This window comes from Camelus ferus, chromosome 3, assembly GCF_009834535.1.
Source record: "Camelus ferus isolate YT-003-E chromosome 3, BCGSAC_Cfer_1.0, whole genome shotgun sequence".
Lineage (NCBI taxonomy): Eukaryota > Metazoa > Chordata > Mammalia > Artiodactyla > Camelidae > Camelus > Camelus ferus.
This window is the reverse complement of record NC_045698.1, coordinates 108,075-131,053: the sequence shown is the minus strand read 5'-3', so window position 1 is coordinate 131,053 and position 22,979 is coordinate 108,075. Positions and strand designations below refer to the sequence as shown.

Here is a 22,979-nt window from a genome sequence, read left to right as displayed (position 1 = left end):
AATTGCCGGCCAAGGCCCCACTTCCACCTCCTGGTTCTGCAATGCCTGCGACGCTGGGCTATGCCGGGGAGAGCCCTGCACAGCTAGCATGTCTCCCTTGAGAGAAAATCGCTGGATTTAGTTTATATTGACGCAGGAGCTGAAGACAGACTGTCTCCCAGCCATGAAGAAGTTGCAGACATGAGTTTTCACTGCGTCATCCTGTGGGTGTGGTTGTGTGTGTTTTCCGTCCAAAACAAACAGGAAAGAAAATGGACATAAAGGAACTTCCAGGACCTAGAAACAATGGTCAGTGAGTTATTGCTTCATTTTAATTATTTTTATTGTTCGAAGCTTTTTTTTAGAAGCTGGTGTATAGCTGATTTACAATATTGTGTTACTTTCCAGGTGTACAGCAAAGTGACTCAAGTTATACTGTGTATATTCTCTTTCACATTATTTTCCATTATGGATTATTACAAGGTATTGAATGTAGTTCCCTGTGCTGTACAGCAGGGCCTTGTTGTTTATCTGTTTTTATAGATGTAGTTGATAGTGTGCATCTGTTAATCCCAAACTCCCAGTTTGTCCCCTGCCACTTTCTTCTTTGGTAACCATAAGTCTGTCTTCTATGTCTGTGAGTCTCTGTTTTGTAAATAAATTCACTTGTATCATTTTTTAGATTCCACATATAAGTGATATCATATGATATTCATCTCTCTCTGTCCGACTTACTTCACTTAGTATGATAATCCCTAGTCCACCCATGTTGTCACAAATGGCATTATTTCAGTTTTAGTGGCTTAGTAGTGTATACCACATCTTCTTTATCCAGTCATCTGTCAGTGGACAATTACGTTGCTTCTAAGTCTTGGCTATTGTAAGTGGTGCCGGTATGAACACTGGGGTCCATGTGTCTTTTCGTGTTAGATTTTTGTGTCTTCCGAATACATGCTGAGGACTGGGATTGCTGGATCACATGGTGAGTCTATTTTTAGGTTTTGAAGAAATATCCATATTGTTTTCCATAATGGCTGTACCAATTTACATTCCCACCAGCAGTGTAGGAGGGTTCCTTTTTCTCCACATCCTCTCCAGCATTTATCATTCGTAGACATTTTAATTGTGGCCGTTCTGACAGGTGTGAGTTGATAACTTATTGTACTTTTGATTTGCATTTCTCTAATACTTAGCGATGTTGAACATCTTTTCATGTGCCTGTTGGCCATCTGTATATCTTCGTTGGAGAAATGTCTATTTAGGTCTTCTGCCCACTTTTTGATTGGGTTGTTTGGTTTTTGTTTTTTTTTTTTGATATCGAACTACATAAGCTGTATATTTTAGAAATTAGCCTTTTGTCAGTCGTGTCATTTGCAAATATTTTCTCTCATTCTGTAAGTTGTCTTTTCGTTTTGTTTATGATTTCCTTTGCTGCACAAAACTTTTAAATTTAATTAGGTCCCCTTTGTTTATTTTTCCTTTTGTTTCCATTTCTCTAGGAGACAGATCTTCAAAAATATTGCTGTGATTTATGTCAGAGAGTGTTCTGTCTATGTTTTCCTCTAGGAATTTTATGGTTTCTGGTCTTACATTTAGGTCTTTAATCCATTTTGAACTTATTTTTGTATGTGCTGTTAAAGAACATTCCAATTTCATTCTTTTACATGTAGCTGTCCAGTTTTTATTTTAATTTTAATTGAATTGCAGTGAGGCAATAGAATATATTTTAAAAGTGTTAACCCTAAGTAAATAATTTTGCTATAAAAATTTTTGTAGTAAGTCCAGTGTGTGTTCTGCACTTTTGGAATTCTGTCAGGATTTCAAGCGGAGCAGACAACCTAATTTTGGAAGTGAGAGGCCCTCCACAGCTGCAAGAAACTCTCTGGGTCTCCAGAGCCCAGGGGCAGTTTCCGCAGAGCCCAGGTAGGGCCAGGTGGGCAGCCAGGTGTGGGTCTCACAGGTGAGGGAGCCACAGAGAGAAGAGCTGACGCATCAGGTTCCTGGGACTCAATGGAACTTTCACACCTTCACTGCTTCCAAAGGCATTGTTTTTTTCTCCACAGAACATTTCTTTATTCAAAAAAGGGAAATATTTTATAGCACAGGAAAGTGTATTCAATATCTTGTAGTAACCTATAATGAAAAATAATATGAAAACGAATATATGTATGTATATGTATGCCTGAAACATTATAGTGTACACCAGAAATTGACACATTGTAAACTGACTATACTTCAATTTTAAAAAACATTTAAAAAGAACAAAAAAAGAGAAATATTTGACTTAAGAAATACGTTGTCATTCTCTCTTTCTCTTTCTTTGTACCCTGCAAACACGCCGTTATATCATCTCCTTCTCCCTCCAGAGCTGTAAGGAAAGGTAGCAATTCCAGAATTTAGAGGCACAGCTCAGTGACGTTACACACCTTCAAGCAGCACAAACTCACTGGCCTGGTCCCATTTAAAAATGAACATTACACCTGATTTATATATTTGGGAGGAGTACTAATGCAATGTGGTGGGCTGAATGGTGACCCCCAAAGGAGGTGTCCACTCCAGAATGTGTAAATGTGGCCTTGTTTGGGAAAGGGGCTTTGCAGAAGTGAATTAGTGAAGTTTAGGGTGGCCCTAAATCCAATGATAGGTGTCCATACAAGGGAACCGAGAGGGAGGTTTGAGACAGAGAGACACAGAGAAGGGCAATGAGTGTGGCCAGGGGATGCCTGGGGCCCCAGCAGCTGGAAGAGGACCCTCCCCTGGAGCCTCTGGAGGGAGCGAGGTGCTGGGGCATCTTGGTCTAGGATTTCTGGCTCCAGAACTGTAAGGAATAACTTCTGTTGTCCTGAGCCACCAGTCTGCTGTACTTTGTTGTGGAGGCTCCAGGAAACGCATACATGTAAACGCTTTCAGCAGTTAGTATGCAGACAGTTTTGGAAGGGGACACAGTTCTACTCCCCATTCGCCAGATCCAGAAACTCAACAGTTGGTACGCGGACGGGCTTCTACTCAATCAAGTGACCAAATGTGACAGGGTGGGAGCAGGAGGAGGGAGGAAGAGAGGCTGTGCAGGGTGTATGGTGGGGAGTCGGGGTGAGTGGAGTTTCAGGGAGAGGAGGGACAGGGTGGGAGAGGGGAGGAGAGGGGTGGGAGAGGGGAGGAGAGGGGAGGGCAGGGGGAGGATGGGCGGACATTTACCTTCCTCTCTGGTGCAACTGGTGCAGCTGGGACTCCCCGCTGTGCCTGGACGGCTGGACCCTGTGAGTCTAGTCCCCACAGCTTGTCCTCCCAGGAGGCCCCCAGGACTGGCACTGGCTGAGTGGTGGGAGGCCCGCTGGGTGTCTCCTCGGGAGCTTCTGAGGGACTTGTCCCAGGACTGAGACCTCCTGGGAAGGGTTCTCCCTGTAGCTCCAGAAACACTCTCTTGACTCGGGATCCCCTGGGGGTCTCCTCGGTGGCCAGTTGTTTCTTTCTGGATCAGGCTGGTCGCTGCCCTGGCTCCCCTGGCTCTGTGGCCTTGGATCTGGGAACCACAGGCCTCGTCCCCAGTGGACTCCTCACAGCTGGATCCTAGGGGCATGGGGTTCTGCAGCGCCTCCATGTAGGACTTCCTGAACCAGCGTCTGGCCTCCACACTGGACGGCGCCCTAGGTGGCTGCCTCCTGGAGCTTTGGCTGCCCCCCTCTGCATGGAAGGTGAGGTCCTGGGGGCCATCATTCTTGTCCATGGGGTCCAGCCTCCCTCCTGGTCCTGCAAGGCTTTCAGGGGGCTCCCAGGGGCCCTGCTCTGAGGGGCTGACACCCGAGATGCCTCTGTCAGAACTCCTGGACAGGTTCCTGGGGCTTTCACACTCAGCTCTTCGGGAGGAAGGAAGGTGGAGGTGCTGGTCTCTGCCGGGAAGCCCACCATGGTGGGGCACGGTCGCGGTGTGTTTGGAAGGGGTGCCCCCCTGAGGAGGGGAGCTTATCACGGCTGGTTCTGGGGCTGAGGTCTCCGAGGTGCTGCTGGGTGGCAGCTGCTGAGGCCTGGGATGGCTGGGGCAGCTAGACAGGCCAGTTCCCGTGGTGGGTACAAAGACAGGGTCTGTGATATTGCTCCAAGGGGTGCGGTAGACCTCGGAGCCCGAGGTCAGCAAACAGTTTTGCAAGGGGACACAGTTCCGCTCCTCATTCACCAGGTCCAGAAACTCTCCCGTGAAGACGCAGCCATACAGGGCCTCAGGTACAGCAACTTCCTCCGAGCCTCGTCCAAGCCGGGAGAGGCATTTCAAGACCAGTCTGGCTGACTGCCTCCCCACCGCTGTGATCTGCAGGTAGAAGTCCCCGGGCCTGAGCTTGACTCCGCGGAGGGACGCCAGCTGCACCACCACCTTCTCGTGGACGCACAGTGGCCAGCCTTCATGCAGGAAGAGGAGGCCTGTGTGCCTGGCCTGGGACAAGAGGGAGGGACATTAGCAGCCGACGCGGAACCTGTCCAGCAGGGGGCTGAGCCTCCCAGCACCTCAAAACCCCAAAGGAATCATCAGGACTGAAAGCAGGGCAGCTAGAAACTAATTCTGACAGCTCTTCCTGGGGGCCTGGGGGTCTGGATAGCTGGGGAAGGGGAGCCAAGTGAAGGAGCCACCCTTGGCACAGTCTCGCTCCAGGGGCGAGAGGTGAGCCCCTCCCAGGAGTCGTCCCTCCCTGGGCAGGGCTGAGATGTCTCATCTGCCCCTGCAGCCCTTGGTGGAAGCTCCTGACACCTACAGGCAGCCCCCAAGCAGAGCATTGCCTCTGGAATCACGGTGTGGGGGCCACGGTGAGAGCGCACTGATCGGGCAGGACACCCCACACCATGCAAGCTCCCACCCAAAACAGCGGTCCTTTCTGCTTATTTGAAGGGGTCAGTGAAGTTTGCAACCAAGCTGTTGACTATGGGGTGAGTCCTTAAGCGCTTCTTTGAGAAGAACTTGCTCTAGAAAAGGTTTCGATTTAAGGAATGGATGAACCAGTGTCTTCGTGGGGCATGAGGGTGTCAGGCTGGTAGAGAACAGGGGTAGGTGGGACTCCGCTGGCATGTCAGAGCTGGAGCTACAGGTTCTGAAACAGGACTGCATGCTACTGTTTGGGTTTAGTTCCGGTATTTTTGTGTGTGCGCGCAAATTTCGCTATTCCAGCACTGACTTACTGCACAAACACTATTACAATAATAGAGAAAATGAAAAAAAGAGAATCTCATCCTAATATATCTAAAGAGATTTTAAACTTTTCTGTGCCCTTATGCACAATTTATTACTATTGTTAGTTATTCTAAAAGCAATAATAATGTAGACAGGTTCTGTATTCTTGTTGGCAGCCACCCTCAGCAAGCGTTTCTCTGTTATTCAGTTACCATCCTGATGACTACGTAGCGGTGCCTCTACTGTCAGAAACTGACAGTGCTTCTGTGCATTTCCACCGTAAATAAAAAATGCAGGGAGCATTCTCATGACAGTTTTTCTTCCTTTAAATTATCATTTTCTGGGGTTAGGATTACAGGATCAAAGGTGATGAGGGTCTTTTATGATTCGTGACCAATTTGTCATCAAGAGACACGCTCAGTATCTGTCACAGTAACAGGTGTACCAGCTGATTAGCAGCACAGGTTTACATCAAGAAACCATTTCCTAAATTAACACGTATGCTGTGGAATATTGGGGATGAATAAAGATCGTACTTTTTAAGATCTAGCCATGAATCTTTCCAGCAGCCTACTACAACACATCTACAACTTAGCCGTCATTAGTTTCAACTTGCCTCAAAAACATCCCCCAATAAACTAAGTGCATTGGACAGTTATTAAGTGGGGTCTGTGTGAAGGAACTGGAGCTGCTCCAACACCCCTGACACCACTGCTCAGGCCGGGACTCAGTTCCCTCCTTCAGCCATTAGACGGGAGCTGCCTGGGAGAACCGGAGGGGTCTGCCGACAGCGGGCCCCCACCCACTGGAGGCTGAAGAGCCTTGTTTCTGGACCTGCGCCTATTTCACCGTTATTTGAACCCAGGAGAGGGTGGAGCCAGTGCCTAGTGGACTCCACGAAATAGAGGAAATGGGGCGGTTTCCCCAGTCGCGTGTTTAAACGCTACAAAAAAAAAAAAATGGCTGAGATGACAATTTATTTTTATTTTTTAATAATCTCCCGCTTTCTTTCTGAAAGGAAACGACAAACGCCCATTTGAATGACATCTGCTTAATTCCTGGATTAATTTGAAACGCACAGAAGCACACTCTCCTTTGCCCCTTCACCAGCATATTTCCTTGGATCTAAAATTCATACTGTTCAGATTAAATGCTCTCCAAGTACCAGATAAAGCACTGCCTGTCTCTAAACTAGTCAAAAATGTAAGGGGTTCCCCGCTGGAGGATCTCACATAGGCTGTATTACCCGAGGGAGGGGTCCCGGGCTCCACCCCAAGGGAGGGGCTCACGGGCTCCACCCCCCCGAGGGAGGGGCTCACAGGTTCCACTCCCCCGAGGGAGGGGCTCACGGGTTCCACCCCCCGAGGGAGGGGCTCACGGGTTCCACTCCCCTGAGGGAGGGGCTCATGGGTTCCACCCCCAAGGGAGGTACTTACACAGGCTTCCTGCTGCAGGTGTTGTAGAGCCCTCTTGGCTGGGACGAGGAAGTCCGTGAGGCAGCGCAGCCCGTCCCCACCGTAGAGCTTCTCGGCCACACTAAACAGCTGCCAGAGCACCGTGGCTGCCGTGGCCTCAAAAGGTGGGTAGAGGGCAGAGAGTGTGTTCTGAATACAGGTGTCAAGGGATTCCAGGTCCTGAAAGGAAAGAGAGGTTCCGGAAGTTAGGAACAGGTGCACTGGACACTCTCCCAGGCTGGCACTTAAGTGTCCGCTCTGAAGGCGCCTGTCTCAAGTCCGGGAAGGTGAATCATCTTTGTGAAATGAAGAAGGTATTGGCGAACCCCCAGCACAGAGCAGGGCTCCTGCTGTTGGTCCTCACGTCATCACAGAGCAGAAGCACATCGTGACAGGTACACCTGACACCTGTCCCTAAGTGGGGAACCCTATCTAACACCTGTGAGTGACGACTGTCCCTTATTACACAAGGCACAAGTGAGTTTAGGTTTGACTTAAGTTCCATCCCATCAAATTCTGAAATATGCATCTTAAATGTTGCGTTTTAGGCTCTTCTGGGAGCCTGTGCACTTTCTTGGGGGCCTTCCCTTCCCTGGTCCCTCTCCCCGGCACTCCTAGTCTGCGCAGGGAATCGGGGCCCTGGGGGAGGTCAGAGCTGGTCCATGTCCCATTTTATAGTCAGAAAACTTCATCCCAGGAAACATTTTACTTATATTGATGATTTTTAAAAAGTTAAACAGAAACCATTATGGCAGCCTTCCTCAAAACCACAGGATTGTGCTCATGCAGCCATTTGGAAAACAGTATCATTGGTGTCTGAATCCCTCTTTAAATGTTTGGTGCAACATGCTTCTATGTAGAGACAGAATGCTTTTTAGTTTAAAAAATGTTAATTCTATTTTTAGATGTAACATTTCCTGAGGAGATACCACCAGGCTCATTCGTTTGGAGAAGACATACAAGGCCACAAATAACAGAAGCCAAAGAGGTTAAAATTGCAAAATCAACTTTTAAAGGAACAATGGTTACTGTCGCAGACTCTTCTGAATGGCTAATCTCAAGAAAATTGAAAATAAAATAGGAATCCTCTGGGTTTGCAGTGGATGAGGACTAGTAGAGAAGCCGTCTGTCCTGCCAGTGGGCCAGGCCACACAGCACCTGGGGAGCCATGCGTTGCTGGATCAGTCCAGTTGCTGGGACCGGCTCCACTCCCTCCTGTCCCTCCCACAGGCCTCCTGTCTGCTCCCTCTCCACACGGCTGCCTCCCCACTAGGCAGGGCCACTCCTCTGGCCATGGGAATACTCTAAACACTATTGCATCCCAAAAGTGCCCATGTGCTCTGACTTCCAAGGGCCCACATCACACCTGATTTAGGACCAAACGTCAGTGCAGGGACTGAACAGAGCTGGTTCCGAGCAGGGGCAGGACCCACCCTCCTTGGAAGCAAATGCTTACTTGAGACAGAGACTGGCAGGAAGAAGTGGGATGTGATCCTGGGGACAGTCTTGAAGGACCTCCCTTGAACTGAAATGCAAATGTTGGGCCCTCCTGGGGAGAGATATCTTCCTGCCACTCAGCTTCCCAAACCCAGGCCAATTCCTCTCCCAGACCCACGGGGCCGGTCTGCTTCTAGGTTAGCTGTGGTCAGCAGCCTTCCAGCCTCTGTCTCACCGGCTCACCTTCTGAAAACTGCCCAGTGTGAGGAGGAGGGACCGCCACTCACCGAGATCCCACAGCCCTGGTCACCTATGGGGCAATGGCGGCCTCCATGGCCTTTTTCTGCCCTTTGGTTCCCGCCGTGCCTGAGTCAGGGCCCACACTCAGCCCCCACGCAGTGTGTGGCCATCCCTACTCAGAGCCTGGCTGGGCAAGAGCTGCCAAGGGGAGCTGCCTGCCGGCTGTGAGGCTACTTCTGGGCATGTAAGTCGAGGAATCCCTGGGAAAGCCAAGGGAGCGACTTCTCCAGCCTCCCCTGCGTGCACAGCCCCTCCTGCTGACACTGCTCTCTGGGCACTTCTTGTCCAGGGAGAGCTGGCAACATGAGGCTGCGCTCAGGACACTGACAGAGCCCCCAGTCACTCTGAGGATGGTGCCCTTCCTGCCCTGGGAGGGGGTTCTGGTGGATAAGCCAGGTACCTGACCAGAGCAGACGTCTAGGGTCTGCACCCCAGAACAGATACAAACCACTCGAAGCATGAAGGGCGGCCCCAGGCTGGAGCCATGGGTACAGGAAACCGTTTCCACCTGCACACGACTCAGACAACTTAGTGTGCTTAGGACATACAAATTGTATGAGGAAGCAGCAGACATACAGGAGCCCGCGGGCAGAGAGGCAAAAACTACCACATCACAGCAAAACCAAGTTACCTGGAATATATTCGATTCCACTTAAGAAAACAGGAAAGTATACAGTATGTTTCAGAAAGATTTCCATAAGAATGCTTAAAAAGAGAATGTTGTTTGAGTATCTTCAAGGGTAAGTTTCCATCACGTGGAATATTTCCTGTTTAGCATCAGCTCCCTGATGTTTGCTTGGCCGAGTGTGTGTGTGCATGTGTGCATGTACATAAGTACTGACCCAGGAGAAGTATGTGTGGGCAAATCTTAAAATTGTTCGGGTGCAGAGGATGAGGAGGGCATGGACACAGGGTGGGAGAATGTCCACCGAGCACTTCTGTTTCCACCTGCTTCCGCTCTCTGTTAGCTGTAACTCACTCATCCACCAAAACCTAGCAAACTGTCAAAATATCCCAAGTGAGAGATGCCAGTGACTTGGTAGAAAGGAAAGGGCTGACTTCTCCGGAGGTAACTCAGGGTTCCAATTTGAAGCAAACGCACTCACACGAACACAAGTCGGCTTCAGGACTCAGGATTGCGCCTGTTTACTGGACCATAAACCTCACCGTGGCTTAGGCTGTGACCAGTGTGACACAGTTAGTGGGACAGCTCACCCAGAGCTGGTGTAAAAGCATGTGACTTCCCTTCCGCTGCACTGGGAATTCCCGTCATTTGGCCAACAGCAGAGCTGCCTTTGCATTTTAACAACAGGAAATTTATGCCTGGGAAAACATTTGAAAGCTTCGCTCTTCAATGATGGATGTATTTACCCCGTGAACTTTAGTAAAATTTTACTGACACGAGAGCGATTATCGTTTCTCGTCACAGCAGTGCCCCCGACTCAGCAGGCTCCTCCCAGCGCAGGGCCTGGGGGAGAGGACGAGGTCTCAGTGCACAGGCCCTCCCCATGACCCTCTAGACCTTGCAAGTGCTGGCGATGAGACGACAGGGGCTGGGAGCCTCGTGGGGGGCCTGTCGTAGAGATGCAGGAAGGACACATGCTGGAAACAACTGCTTCTCCTCCGGAGGCAAGAACCAGCTAAATGTCACAGGAAAGGGATGTTTTCTCTCTGCAGGTGTGTGAGGACGTAAACGATGCCAGCTGAATGGGGCACCCATTTAGGGCCTGCCTGGCTGGCTGGAAAGACGTGGCCGAGCCCAGCCTACCAGACTGCCCCTCAGGGCTCTCATTTTAATTCAAGTGCAGCGTCTCAGAGAGGGAGTGAAAGGTGTGGGCCCAGGACAGAGCCATTGGTCGCCAGCAGCCACAGGCAGGGTGACCCACACATTGGGAGAGGGTCTGCAGGAGCTCACTGAGGGCCCCAGGGAAGGCACCAAGACGACAGACTGCTGGACAGTCAGGGTGCGATGTCCCCATGGGGACAGAAAGTGCAAGAATGTCAGAGGCAGCAGCACAGCCACCTCGGGATGCCTGCCCTGTGACCACCCCAGGTGACCAAGAAGCCCAGATGCTCAGTCTTGTGGCGGGCCCTTGATACCTGGGTCACTGCACCCAGGGACAGTAGGGGTGTCTAGGACACAGGGTGGGGTCTCAGATGGGGTGAGGGGAGAACCAGGCAGCTGTGTGGCACAGTCCTGTCCACAACCATCAGCTAGGCGGGGGCTTCTCTGGACCCAGCCAGTCACCTCGTCCTGAGAATCCACAGGGAGCGGACGTTGGGGTGCAAAAAGCAAGCAGAACACGGCAAGGCCTGAGTGGTGGGTGGGGTGGGGGCCGTGGTCATCAAGGCCCCGCCTGCAGCCCCCTGATCAGCCCCATGATACCCCTGGTGGCGACAGCCTAGGATGGGACCATCTGAGGGGGGTCCGTCAGCTAGGCACTTCCATCCCACAAGGTCAAGGTAACTGTTTAATTCACCACTGTGGCCTTTGCCTCTGGCCAGATTTTATACACAAAAATCAGGATGTGGGGGCAGCAGGCACCCGCCATGGGGCACTGGAGCCCTTCCTGCAGTTCCCCTGAGCAGGGGCCCCAGGCATGGAGGGGCATCCACAATGGGCCTCGCTCTGGCCCACTTTCCATCAATAGCCACTTTCTCAGCCCTGTGGGGGTGAAACCCACACTCCCCAGGAGACTTGCTCTGGGCAGCCGACCTGGTTCCAGCCACTCAGGTGCTCTTAAGAGAGGCCTCTTCCTGAAAGCACCCAGCGATGGTCGTGGTGTCCTGCCCAAGGGGACTGATGGCCGGCTCTGTTTCCTGTGTGTGGAGACCAGGAAGCCACCTCTGAGTCAAAGAAAACTTGTCTGGAAAGCTTAGTCTCCCAGCTGGGCTGGCGTGCTAGCCTGTCTACAACCAATCTGTCTGTACCGGCCCTGCTCTCCACTGGTAGGCTGCTTCGTTAGGGATTCCCTGCCCCACCCCAGCAGGGGAGGCTGAAGATGCTTCTAAAGGGTGGAGCTTCCTTTGGCCCAAAGTTGCACGGGGAGGGAGAGGTCAGAGTTCGGGATCACCAAGAGCGTCCTAATCACGCACCCTAATCTCTCTGACAGGGTTTAGAGACCTTGGGCCTTGATGAGAGCTTTGTCCACAAACGTCGAGCTCCCTGACACACAGCTTCCTGGCCCTGTTCTACCAAAACTGGCACAAGAAGCCTCCGGGAGACTCTGGGTGCCAGCAGCTGGGCAGGGGGCTCCAGGGAGCCCTATGTCACTGAGACCCCTTCTCTCCCAACCCCACAGCCCATTCAACAGTTGCCTTTTAAACCTCTCAGTTGTAACTGAGCCCAGGGTGGTGACTGCAGAAAGAGCACAGCTTTCTGCCTTTCCTCTGACACCTGTCCTCTCTGAAGCCCAGAAAACCTGGCCCACCTGGAACCTGGGTCTCATGCTGCAGCCCCACCTGGAATACTAAGTTGCGGGGCATCCAGGTGAGCCATGACAGACACCCCTGTGATCTGGCCAGAGCCCCCTCCCACACCAGGCATGTCCGGCTTGAAGCCTCAGGATGCCCACGCCTGGCCTAGTTCCCTACCCCCGTCCACACCAACATTCCCAGAAACCCCTGCTCAAGGTGACCCTGCCTTTCACTGACTCACAATCTGAGGTGGAGAGGACCCTCAAAACTGACCCCAGGGAACAAGGCCAGACCCCAGGCAGGAAGGGCAGGTGGGAGCACAGCAGATAGCAGTGCCTGGGGTCCAGGCCGGCCTCACCATGGAAGCAGAGTGCAGATGTGGGCAAGAAGCATTCCAGGGATTCCTTCTGCCTTCCTGCAGGGCCCCCTCAATCCCCCGCAATGGCCAGAGGCTGTCCAGGAACCCACAAGGAGGACAGGATGGGGCCAGGGACTGGGTGCCTGGGTGCCTGGGATGGGGGCAATCAGTTGAGAACAGCAAGTCCGGCAGAGCCCAGTGGGCTAAGCAGGTGTCGGTGTGAGCTAGGTCCTGGGAGGAAGTGCCCTGGGGGCACGAGGGGCTGTCCCACTGGGCACACCCCTCCTCCAGCAGCAAGAGAAGGCAGAGCTGGAGTTGGCTTACAGACTGATAATCAGCCCATTGTGTTTAACTTCTACAGCCTGAGAGCACGTCCTGGCGGGCAGGCCCCAGAAAGCCGCACATTCCAGCCTGCCATCCACAGTGCACACTGAGCAAACCCAAGGGGAGGACAAGGGGACCGGACTGCACCCTGTGCCTCGGTCTCCCCACATGCACACACACATACATACATGTACACACACAAAACAGTGCCCTGCACCTTCACCTCCCTGCACACATGCACATGCACACACATGTGTACACATATGAGCATGAAGCACAGGCATGTACACAAACACACTCAGCACGCCCACACTTACCTCACTCCTGCCGTGCACCTCCCTGGACTCTACCTCTCACTTCTGCAGCCTTGTTTTTCATCGAGAGCTGCTCTCGGCCACTCTGCAGTGGGAGGAGCCATTGGACAGAACTCCAGAAACGCAGGGAGACGGCAGAGACAGTCATGAGAAAATACTGTCTAACTCGAAACTTTTAAAAGTGCAGTGTGTAATGAAATACTACATTATTAAATACTACATAGTTATTAAATTATGATATTAAACACTGCATACAATTTTTTCTATCAGACTAAAAACAAAAAAGTGTTAAAATAAATAGACATGCAAATGTTAAAAAACAACTTTGTATTTAAGCCTAAGGTGTTTTTAAAATCTCAAAAGCAAAATTTCAATCTAAGGACCAGGACCTTCATCTGAAAATACAAGTGCTGGACGGGGCCCCGCCGGTGTTCTTCTCAGGAAAGGAAGCAGACTAGGCTATTCCCAGCTCTTCCATATTCAAACTAAGGGTCCGTAAATTTCATAGCAGCGAGTAGAGCCTCTGAAGGAGCCTGTTGTCTGAGCTCGTTGCTCTCCTTTCTGATACTAACAGCACGGGTCTTGTGCAGATGTTGATCAGGACTCCTGCATCTGTGACTTCCTTCCTGGACTAGACCTGCCACAGCTGTCAGTGAGCCATGGCAACACTGCTAAGGTTACCGGCCTGTGGAGGAAGCAGCAGGCCTAACAGAGATGTGGTCTTTAATTAAACACATTGCAGGTGTCCAGACAGATGCAGAAGGCAGCTGTCTCCAGGGAAATTCTGGCTCCTCTGAGCAGATGCCCAGGAGTTGGTTTCTAAGGATTCAGTGAACTATGAATCAGGGCAGGGGCTTCATAACAAGGAGCAGAAATACCGCCAGACTCTGGAAGCAGCCTTGGCAGCCTCTGTCACCTGCCAGTCTTAGATGCCGGCAGGTCCCCGCGTCCGAGATGCACAGAGGAGCCGCTCTAGTGACGTCCCTGTGTGAAGGGCCCCAAGGGTGGGAGGCGTCCGTTCTACAGGGGACTGGAGGTTTAGGATGGTCTTGCTGCAGCTGCCTCTGAATGGAGGGCCCAGGGGCAAGATACACATTGGTGTGGCCTGCTTGTCCTGGGCTGAGGAGGCAGGAGCTGGACCACCCAGTCCAGCCTCCAGTTTTGGGCCTTTCCTGGGCTGAGGTCTTCTCTCTCTGGCCAGTGCTCCCGGCACTGACCCCAGGCTGTAGTGGCTCACTGCACACCCTCCACAGACACTTCTCAGCCTCCCTAACCCAGGAGAGCTCTCTTGTAAGCTCAGACTCTCACTTAGCGCTTAGCTGTCCTCTGGGCCCATGTCTCCAAAACCAGGGTCTGCTCCCAGCCAGTGCACCATGTGGTCGCCCGGACCGTTCACGGAGTTGAGTTACACCTACAGCATCTTTAGAAGAGGGAGGCAGGGAAATGCCTAACCAAATCTTATGACCAAGACGCTCAGGCTCTAAAGGAGCTGAATTTACGTGGAAGACCCTTCTGAGGAACACCAGTCCTGCAGGGTGCTGGACAGAGAGGACCTGCCTTCCACATGGGCACGGAGCCGGCAGAAACTGCACACCCTCTGTGGGGACAGTTATCCACGGATCCCTGCCTCCCTGGGAGGATGGCACGCCCCCACCCACTGGCATCAGGAGTGGCTCCTGGCAAGGAAATGTGGTGGCAGCGCACACACGGTTTGAGCAGAAGCTCTGCAAGCAGACCCATGCTCCGCCTCGAACCCCTCCCTCTGCCGCGAGCTGGGCAGCACCCCAGATCCCAGATGAAGCTGATGTGATGCCCTCTGGGAGCCAGGGCATTGGTGCCTGCAGCATCTGGGACCCCTCCCACGAGGGTAGCCACACCCACACTGAGGTGCCCTCCTGATAAGTGCACCTGCAGGACCAGCTGTGTGCAGACACGTGGGTGCATCCTGAGCTGGAGCTTTCTGGTGGACTTAGCCTGGGGGGAGGGGTGGGAGCAGAACCCGGGGCTCCAGCCTCCCTGTTGGCTTGGTGGCTCTAGGTGTTTGTATTTCCAGGGGTGGGGGGACTGACAGTGCTCCAGAAACATTTCCACACAGAGTTTCTTCATCCACAGACTTTGTTTTTTCATGGTACCAACACTTTTCGGTTTTCGGGGCCAAATTAGGAGGATGCCAAAACAAAGGAGCTATTTCAGGGTTCAAGCTTCAGGGCTGTACTTTCTGTAACAGGCCTTGCAGGTGAATCCAGAAAATAATGATTCCAAATAAACCCTGAAAATGTCTTCTCTGAATTTACACATGACTTACTGAGGCTGCATCACGCTATCTCTGACTGATAATTCTAAAGCTGGCGTGTAATCACTGGAAATCCACCAGCGCTGGACACTCTGCCAGCGGGGAGCTGGTACGCCGCTTCTCTGGGGCCGAGCAGATAGAGGCTGCACTTCCTTTACTCTCCTCCTGCATCAGATGCCCCAGTCCACCCCCGAGTCCACCCTGAGCAAGGAAGGCTTACACCCCACCTACTTCGCCTTAAAACTGATCCTCGCTCCTCAGGCCCACCCAGACTCCAGACCAGCGCGAGGTTTAGGGACTCGCTGAGACTAGCTGGCTGGCAGTGTGGTGGGCAGAGGCTGCTCTGCGGGAAGGACTCGGGACCCCCCCCCACCTGCCCATCGAGCCCCGCAGGTCCCTGGCGTGTGTCCGGGGGACCGAGGTGTGAGGAAGAGGCGAGGCCCGGCACTCGCGTGGTCTCACCTCCGTTCCCTCAGCGGTTACACAGAGTGGCTGCAAGGACGGAGGGCTGGGCCTCAGGAGGGGGCCTGGCCACGCAGGTGCCAAGTGGGCATCTGAGACGGCCCACCAGAGGCTCTCTTCCAGGGACGAGCAGCAGACCTGCACCCTCCCCGCCAACACGCCCTGCAGCCCTCAGCTCCAAAGCCACAGGCCTTTTATCAACACGATTCCCTTTTCTGTTCAAGCAGGATCTCATGTCCCCATTTTAATCATGTTTTAAGGGGCCTGCTTTCCTATCCAGGCTTGGCATTAAACAAATCACAAACAGAAGCAACCTTAGGTTAGACAACAAAATCAAATAAACATAACTTCTCAAGCATTTCTAAAACCAGTCCTCCCCGGACAGAACATCAGAGCGCCTTCCCTCAGAGGTGGGGAAGCCGAGTGGGCAGGTGGGGGCCATTTCCTGCTGGCCACTCTCCCACAGGAGCTGCACACCTGGACTGCCTGCCTCTCTTCCTGCACACCTTCTTCTGCTGCAGGCTAGGCCTAGGAGGCCGCATCAATTTTGCAGGCATGACGGTGGCCCCCCTCTTACCCCTGAGTCAGCCCGACTTCACAGAATTGGCTTGTTTTATCTTCTGGTGAGTCGCCCTCCACCAGATGCACTCAGACTCTTCCTCTGGGTGCTCTCTGCAGAGGCTGCCTCTCAGCCTCCACCCAGCAGATGGGGTACCCAGGACGTCACCAGGGGTGTGGGGGGCACCCTGGTGACCTCCAGCTCTCTACCTGATGCTCAGGGGCTGGCAAACCATGGAACCAGTGCTTGGGGAAAAAAACACTAGTCAGTGACATGTGAAAATTATCTGAAATTCAAATTTAGTGGCCATAAGTAAAGTTCATTGGAATGCAGCAACCCTCATTCTGTGTATTGCCCACGGTCACTGCTGTGACACAGCCAGAGGCGAGGAGTTAGGACCCAGACCCAACGGTCCCTCAAAGCCTCAGCTGCTTTCTGTCTGGCCCTTCACTGCAAGCCTGCTGACCCCACCTCCGGGAAGGAACCCCTGCAAGGCTGCGAGGGGCATGAGAACAGAGGACAAGGCAGCCCCACTCTGCCTCCTGAGCCAAGTCCCATGGGCCCCAGCTACCTTCTGGGTGAAGACATGGAGGAGCAAGTGCTGTGTTAACACCACCATTCTCTGACCCAACACAAATTCCAAATGACTGACGGTGACATGGAATCCCTCCTTATTTCACTCTGTGCTTGGAGGCTGGGCAGTTAGTGGTCTGAGCCTGAGGTTGAGGGGATGGCCACCCACTGCCTCTGTCTCTGGGGGCTTGTTGATTTCTCCTCATGGTCAAGTGCATGCAAAACGTCTAAAAGCAGAGTCCTCAGTTATCCTTTCTTGCATTTCATAGCCTCATCAAGGAGCTCAAAACCCAGGAGCTGTAAAAGTCCTGGGAGGAGCTTTCCATGCAGCATTACCTTTAGGTAATGATGGATACACACAGGAAGCCCTTGCTCATGTTCACTTGGTCTTTACCCAGGACAGAAGCAGCTACAAACACAAGGTCCCGGATCAAGGCTTTCCCAGGGCTCAGGAGCCCACTGTGCCAGCAGTGACCAGGGAGTGACCCCACCTTACTGCTCACCTGCTGATCCTGCAGTGGTCGGTCAACACACACGGCCCTGCCCTCAGGGTGAAGGGGAAATGGGCCTACCAAAGAAGTAAAGGAAGCAAGGGGCAGGTGTGGAGGTGCAGAGGATGAAGAGGCTAGCCAGGGTGGGCTGTGTCTCTGGGCTGAGGCCAGGGCTGGGGGACACCACATGTAAACGTCAACCAGTTCTCTATCAGCGGTGGCACAGCACAAAGCCCCCACATTTCTGCTTATCTGCTTTCTTTGTTTGTCAATGGAACATTACTGTGAATCTAACTCACCAATTAGTCCACAAGGGTAACAGTGTATTTCATCTTGAAAGGACTTCAAAGCTTTTTATCTTTTAATACAAAATGCAAACTGACAATGAAATATTGGTTTTTAAGGCAGTTTGGGTGAACTCAGTTCTTTAGTTCTTTCAGTTCTTTGAAGGTGCCCGATAAAAAGTGTGTAAAACTGATGTTAACCACCATCAGCACAGACTGGTGTCCCCATGCTGAAATATGCTTTCAGCTGGAAGTAAGAGTTTTGTTTATTCTAAACCACGGCTAAACCAGAAAAGATCGTGTCAACCTAAAAAAAATATCTCCTGTAGTTTTAATGACAACAAACTTAGCTTTCCTACCCTGGTTCCTCCATTCAGATGCAGTACAGGCAGAGTGTGAGTGAGCAAGGAGGCTTGTGGGCGAGCTTGGGCTGCTCGGCCAAGGCGCATCTGTTGTCTCTGCATCCATACTTACAGTTCTTTCGGAGAAACATGGGTAACAGCCTTTCTTTCCCGCTTAATGCATCTAGAAAACCCTTTGGCAGGAGAGAAAAGTGCTCCTGAAATTTTTCAGCTCAGTTAGATGTGTGCTTCTCATGCATGAAGATGAAAACTTATTTTCACCCCTCCAAGTTTTTGTCGTCCTTTTTCGTTCACCTCACTGTTAAACTGAGCCAAACCAGAACAACTTCAAAAGCAGATTAAGTTTCCTTTTGTTTGAGCCCAGCCGCTTGGCCGGTGTCTGCCTGGTATCCTGGCTTCAGCCAGCACACCTGGCCTCCCCACACCATTCACATGTTTCCCACGGAGAAACAGCTAATTCCAAGTGACACTCTTGACGGACGATTGGAACTAATTTCTCTAAACTGTAGATATGACAGCAGACTTCACCTAAATCACCAATTACAAGTTTGTGTTTTTGGTTTTTTTTTACACTTTCAGATTACATTCCTCCACAGACAAGAGCATCAGATACAAAGTTTAAGTGGGAGTGTGACAGTTTATGTTTGCACTACTAGTTTTAAGTGTTAACTAACATCTTTCCAAACCATCCCTGAGTGGGGACCCCCGACACAGCTGTGAGCAAAGTCGGGGTCAGTCTGATGTGGGCTCTTCAAACGGGAGTGCAGGAGTCCCAGGAAAGTGCTTCTCAGCCTGGCAGTGCTCCTCTGCCTGACAGTGCCTTGAAGGCGGCTGATTCCAGGTCCTAATTTGATATTAACCATTAAGGTACGAAGCCCACAATTTCTGGTGTTACTGGAAAACCACAGATATGCTTTTAAATTACCCCTGATTCCATGCTTTCCTAAAGGACCTCGTGATTTAGACTTAATCTTCAGCTTTGGTGGGACATATGTTGACTGCTGACCCTGGGCTGAGGTTGTCGGGAATCTGTGCTGGGCCTGGGCTGAAGCACCTTTGGTTTTCAGAAAGAAGGTGGAGTGCAGGCTCTAAGTTTGCAGAAGTTCTGGCAGGGAAAGCTCTACAGGGATAGCTCATGAGGTGACACTGGGATGCAGGAAGGCAGAGGGAAGCGGCGGCACAGTTAAGCAAAATTAGCACCCCCACCCCTCCAAAATACCTTTATGCATGATAAGAACAGCAAAGCAGACAGTTTAAGGAGAAATCTGTGATGAGTGTACTTGGAGTGTTCAGTAGTGCTTTTTGCCTCCCCAGCCCCAAGAAAGTGACCACAAAGCACAAGGTCCCAGGCACAGGCAGGTGGGTGAGTGTGGCTGCTGCAATGTGAGTGGGTGGTGGGTTTCCAACGTGGGGGCCTGAGAGAGGGACAGAGAAAGACATGCCACATGACACTGGTGGGATCTTGAGTCTGGTGATGAGGCTGAGCCTGGAGCCCCAAACCACACTCAGAACGGCCTGGCAGGTGCTTACGACTCCTGGAGTCCACAGAGGAGAGCCCTAGGGGTGAACACAGGAGAGAGCAGTGTCGGTGCAAATGAGAAGCACCAGTGGCTGCCAGGCTCAGAGTGTGGGCAGCTGACCAGGCAGAGCTGCCGGGTGCTGGCTCGTGAGGACAGGGTGCAGACCCGCTTGCTGATGGTCCAGCTGGCTCCACGTGGGGGCTCCCTGGGGACTGACGGGGGGCCATGTAGGCAGCAGGTCTACACCGTCCAGCTGAGGTGCTCACACTGGGAGTCACACACTTGGTCCAGGGGGGAAGTTGGCAGACACCTGTCCATAAGTGTCCCCCATCCACGGTGGAGAGCGACCCTCATTGTTCAGAAAGCCATCTCCAGGAGGTAGTGATACCCCAAGTCATAGGCCGGAGTCCTGTCCAGGGCTTCCCACATAGTTCAGGTTTTCACTTGTGATTAAGGCAATAGCTCTCTTTTCGCCTCAAAATGTTTCAACTTGGACAACAAGTGATAGACCCACTCTGCTTGTAACATAGGTTTCCTTGAGCCCATAAAGTGACAGCTCTCGGCTCAAGTAACCAAAGTTTAATCCTGAATCTTCATTTTGATTGGTGCCACTAATGAGTACACCATCGAACAAAAGGTTGGGGTGGGTGAGGGTTGAGGTGGGGTGGAGGTTGGGGTGGAGTGAAGTGAGCGAGGGTGGAGGGGAGTGAGGAGTGGTTTTTTTGTGTAGTTTCCAGTTATAATTCTGTTTAAAACCAATTCAGGATATTTTGAACACCCACTTAATCAAGACTCTACTTGAAGCGCTGTCACTGCTGGGTCTGCATGTCCGTTCAATGGCTCAGGAGGTTAATTAGACCGTGGTAAACATTTGACATCTGTGCCTTCAGATGACAGTGTTTCAAGTGCAGAAGGCCTGACCCAGGCTGCTGAATCCTCACAAGGATCCACAGGCACTGGTACCTGTTAGACACTGCTTAAGCATTTTACAGGGATTCACCTCACAACACTCCTTCCCCAGTGGCTTTTTTCCCAGTTGCTACATTTTGAAGTCTTAAAAATTGGTCTTAAACTTCTGCAGATTTCCTAGTAATTTTATGTTTCAGCCTTGAAACAATTTGTTTTTAAAGAGGTCACTTCTTATTTCAAAACTTACATTCTTAAAATGTATTTTTACTTGCACAGCAAAGGGAACCATAAGCAAAACAAAAAGACAACTTATGGGACAGGAGAAAATATCTGCAAGACTGACAAGGGCTTAATTTCCAGAATATATAAACAACTCATACAACTTAATAAGAAAAAAACAAACAACTCCATCCAAAAATGGACAGAAGACCTAAACAAGCAATTCTCCAATGAAGACATACAAATGGCCAATAGGCACATGAAAAAATGCTCAGTATCATTAATTATCAGAGAAATGCAAATCAAAACTACAATGAGGTATCACCTCACACCTGTCAGAATGGCCATCATTCAAAAGTCTACAAACAATAAATGCTGGAGAGGGTGTGGAGAAAAGGGAACCCTCCTACACTGCTGGTGGGAATGTAGTTTGGTGCAGCCATTATGGAAAACAGTATGGAGATTCCTCAAAAGACTAAAAATAGACTTACCATATGATCCAGCAATCCCATTTCTGGGCATATATCCAGAGGGAACCTTAATTCAAAAAGATACATGCACCCCATTGTTCATAGCAGAACTATTTACAATAGCCAAGGCATGGAAATAACCCAAATGTCCATTGACCGATGACTAGATAAAGAAGTTGTGGTATATTTATACAATGGAATACTACTCAGCCATGAAAAATGATAAAATAATGCCATTTGCAGCAACATGGATGGACCTGGAGATTGTCATTCTAAGTGAAGGAAGCCAGAAAGAGAAAGAAAAATACCATAAGATATCACTTATATGTGGAATCTGAAAAAACAAATGACAAACGAGCTTATTTACAAAACAGAAACAGACTCAGAGAGGTAGAAAACTAACATGGTTACCAGGTGGAAGGTGGTGGGAAGGGATAAATTGGGAGTTTGAGATTTACAGATACTAACAAATATATATAAAATAGATAAACAACAAGTTTATACAGTATAGCACAGGGAACTATATTCAATATCTTGTGGTAACTTATGGTTAAAAAGAGTATGAAAATAAATACATGTTCATGTATGACTGAAGCATTATGCTGTACACCAGAAACTGACACAACATTGTAAACTAACTATACTCCAATTAAAATTATATATATATACTTGAAAAAAGTATTCTTGCATAATATAATGAAATTTAAAAGCAGAGTTATAACATTTGTTCCAAATCCTCAACAAAATACTAAGAAACCAAATCTAACAGCATATTACAAGGATTATTCACCATGACCAAGTGGGATTTATCCCAGGAATGCAAGGGTAGTTCAACAACCAATCAAAATAATATTCTATGTTAATAGAACGTAGAGAAAAAATCCTATAATCATCTCAAATAATGCAGAAAAAGCATTTGACAAACTCCAACACTCATTCATGATAAAAAAAAAACTCTCAGAAAACTAGGAATAGAAAGTACCTTCCTCAACATGATAAAAAGGCACTTCACAGCTAACTTCACACTCAGTGGTTAAAGACTGAAAGGTTTTCCTCTAACATTAGAAACCAGTCAAGGATGCTAACTTTCTCCACTGCTATGCAACACTGCCCTTAAAGTTCTAGCCAGAGTAATTAGGCAAGGAAAAAAAATTGAAGGCACCCAATTTAGAAATGAAGAAGTAAAACTATCTCTACTTGCAGATGACATGATCTTACATATAGAAAATCCCAAAGAAAAATCCACAAGAAAGCTACTAGAGCTAATAAGTAGATTCAGCAAAGTTGCAGGGTACAAGATCAACATGCAAAAATCACTTATGTTTCTCTACCCCAGCAATGAAATTAAGAAAATAGTTTCCATTACATAATGGCATCTAAAAAGAATAAATATCAAGAAATACATTTAACCAAAGAGATAAATGATTTGTACACTGAAACCTACAAAACATTGCTGGGAGAAGTTAGAGTCAAAAACTTTTAAACGCATGATCATAGCAGCACCATTCACAAAACCTAAAAGATGGAAACAGTCCAAATGTCCATCAACAGATAAATGAAAAAACCAAATGTGGTCCATCCGTACAACAGAATATTATTCAGCCACAAAAAGGAATGAAGTTCTGATAATGCTGCAATGTGGATGAACCTTGAGGACTTGTGCTCAGTGAAGTAACCCAGTTGCAAAACGACAGATACTGTGTGAGCCCATTCACAGAGGCACTTAGTGTAGCACAGTCATAAAGACAGAAAGCAGAATGGTGGTTGCCAGGGTCTGGGGGCAGGGCAGCGTGAGGAGCTGTTGTTCAGCAGGTGTAGAGTTTCAGATTTACAACTTGGAGAAGCCATGGAGACAGATGGTGGTGATGGTAGCAAAACAATGTGAATGTATCTAACATCACTGAACTGTACCCTTAAAATGGCTTAGGTGGCAAATTTCATGTTACACGTATTTTAACACAACAAAAGGTCCCATATTTTATGATTCCATTTATATGGAATATTCAGAGTAGAAAAATCCATAGAGACAGAGAGCACAGTAGTGCTTCCAGGGGCTGGGGAGAGAGTGGAATGAAAGAAACTGCTTCATGGCTGTGGGG

General features: G+C 50.0%; 1 protein-coding gene across 1 annotated transcript in view; it reads right to left on the bottom strand.

Annotated features, from left to right (window-relative positions):
- PLEKHG4B (pleckstrin homology and RhoGEF domain containing G4B) overlaps window positions 1–22,979 on the bottom strand; it is a 58,430-nt gene that overhangs the window by 31,129 nt on the left and 4,322 nt on the right. Inside the window, 2 exon segments of the mRNA XM_032469020.1 lie at window positions 3,175–4,405; window positions 6,571–6,768. Of these exon segments, the coding sequence (XP_032324911.1) occupies window positions 3,175–4,405; window positions 6,571–6,768 (1,429 nt within the window).